Below are 2,050 nucleotides of genomic sequence, written 5' to 3' on the forward strand. Positions count from 1 at the left end.
GTACCAGTCCGTAGGTCATTTGGTAGCGGGCCACAGTGAAAACATGTACTTCATTGTTCCTAATTTACTTCATTCAGAGAAAGTCCAGTCATATCCATTTACTGTCTTTATTTAAAGAGAATCTGATTTTAAAATAACAGGTCGTTCAGACTCTGATCCAAACAGAACAGAGTCTAAAAGAGGTTTTTTTATGACCCTGACGACTGAGCTCTGCCCGTCTGAATGTTTCCTCTGTTCCGTTACCGAATGAAAGCTAAGAGTTTCACGTTTGTATCGAAGCGTAGTGTGTGAGGGCAGCCAGCGGAGGGCGATATACGAGGTGCTGGGAGTACAGTGAGTGATGTCTGTTGATTGGAATGTCTGTAGTCGGCTGTGGCCCTGCTGATTCTCCCTGTGTCGGTTGAGGTTGTTTTTGGGACCGGGACAAATCCTTGATTTCTGGACTCGGTGCGTGCGACGGTCGGACGTACCACGACGGCTCCGTCTTATTTCTAAACAATGTCATCAGTGGAATTGAATGTGTTTAGGAGTTTCCTTTGGAGGTGGTTCAACTGGCGGCGTTTGTCCATGTCAGCGGAGCGGCGTTTGACAGTGGAGTATATTAAACCTGTAATTTGTTGCTGATGAAAAGCTGATGAGTTTAAAACCTATAATACTTAGTGGAACATGACGTAGTAACGGCTGGTACCGGTCTGTAGTACCAGTCCTTGGGGACTACTGGTATAGCTGTAACTAGTCCATAACAGACTGATACATGTTTCTACAGTTGATTATTATTTGATTGATTATCAAAAACGTTTTAATTTCTCAGGTCAAGAAACTCTGCTGCATGGACTTCACTAAACCCCTGCGGGTCACGCAAAACTGCTTCCAGGACCAGGACCAGGACCAGGACCGCCGCTGTGTAAACAAGAGCCGGAGGGGTTGGAGGGACAGCCAGTCAGGAGTCGCTTAGAGTCGCCGTCTCCCTGTCGTATACATGTACGTGAACTTTAATCAAATACTGTCCACTTCTACAGTACGACACAGCGGCTCGGGGCTGTTTACTGCAGTTCACATTATAATGTAGCGCTCACAGTAGTGGACTCTGGGTCCAGTTTACTAAATCACCAGAAAAAAGATCAGTTGTCAGAAAAATTAAATCAGGAGTGAGCGCATTTAAAAAAAAACAAATCAGGCAAAGGACGCTACAGCGGCCCTCCAGTTCTTACTGGTCTGTGAGGGAAACAAAGAGACAAGGTTCCTCTCGTACGTTTCCGTGGAAAGTGAAGCAAGTTGAATGGAATGGATTTGGAAACCACTCCTGATACACTCTATGTCACGAGCCTCTGGTGTTCAGCACTTCTGATGTTTGAGGTACAACCAGCGAAGCTTTATGACTAATGAAGGGAGAAGTGCTGGCAGTTGAGCTGAAGAGGTGGGAACCAGTGGTTGGACTAGTATGAGACAAACTGAGCTGTTGTCCAAAAACATGACGAAGGGACTCTAAGAAGTCTCTCATAAATGTCCCCTTTAGTCGCTAATACAATTCAGAGGCTTTTTTTTTGTTTTGTTTTTTTACATATTTATAATTCCATTCTAACTCCGACCATTCCTCACGCCTCACATAAAAAACACAAAGACTGAGTTCCTGTAATTCAGTGGCTGCTTTTTGAGGAGATATTGTAATGAATGTTTAAAATACTAAAAAAAGGCCCAGGAATGTGACAGAACGAGTGTGACGGAGCCGAGCGTCCACACACCTCCACCCACATATTAGCAGCATCTGCTTCCACTGGAGGTGCACTGGCAGTGCCCCCCCCCCCCAAACTTGCCGATTGGGTGTGAAGTGCAGTGTCATTCATCACAGCCACGGAGGTAATTAGGAGAGAGGGAGGAACAGTGGGGGCTACTTTACATGGTCTTAACACAAAACTCATCACTTTCCCCTGTCTTGCTTTCTCGTCGCTTTCTTCCCTTCCTGTCTTCTTCCGTTCTTTCACACTGTACCCCCCTCCCCCGCCGCACCCCCCCCCCTCTTCCCCCGGGTGTTCCCCCCTTCTCCCCACTT

At 46.4% G+C, this 2,050-nt stretch overlaps 1 protein-coding gene across 1 annotated transcript in view; it reads right to left on the bottom strand.

Moving 5' to 3' along the window:
* The window catches only part of trappc12 (trafficking protein particle complex subunit 12), a 33,117-nt gene that overhangs the window by 22,784 nt on the left and 8,283 nt on the right, over window positions 1-2,050 (bottom strand). The window contains 1 exon segment of the mRNA XM_025058300.1: window positions 1,180-1,215. Coding sequence (XP_024914068.1) covers window positions 1,180-1,215 — 36 coding nt within the window.

The sequence above is a fragment of the Cynoglossus semilaevis genome, chromosome 1 (genome assembly GCF_000523025.1).
Source record: "Cynoglossus semilaevis isolate Cse_v1.0 chromosome 1, Cse_v1.0, whole genome shotgun sequence".
NCBI classification, from domain to species: Eukaryota; Metazoa; Chordata; class Actinopteri; order Pleuronectiformes; family Cynoglossidae; genus Cynoglossus; species Cynoglossus semilaevis.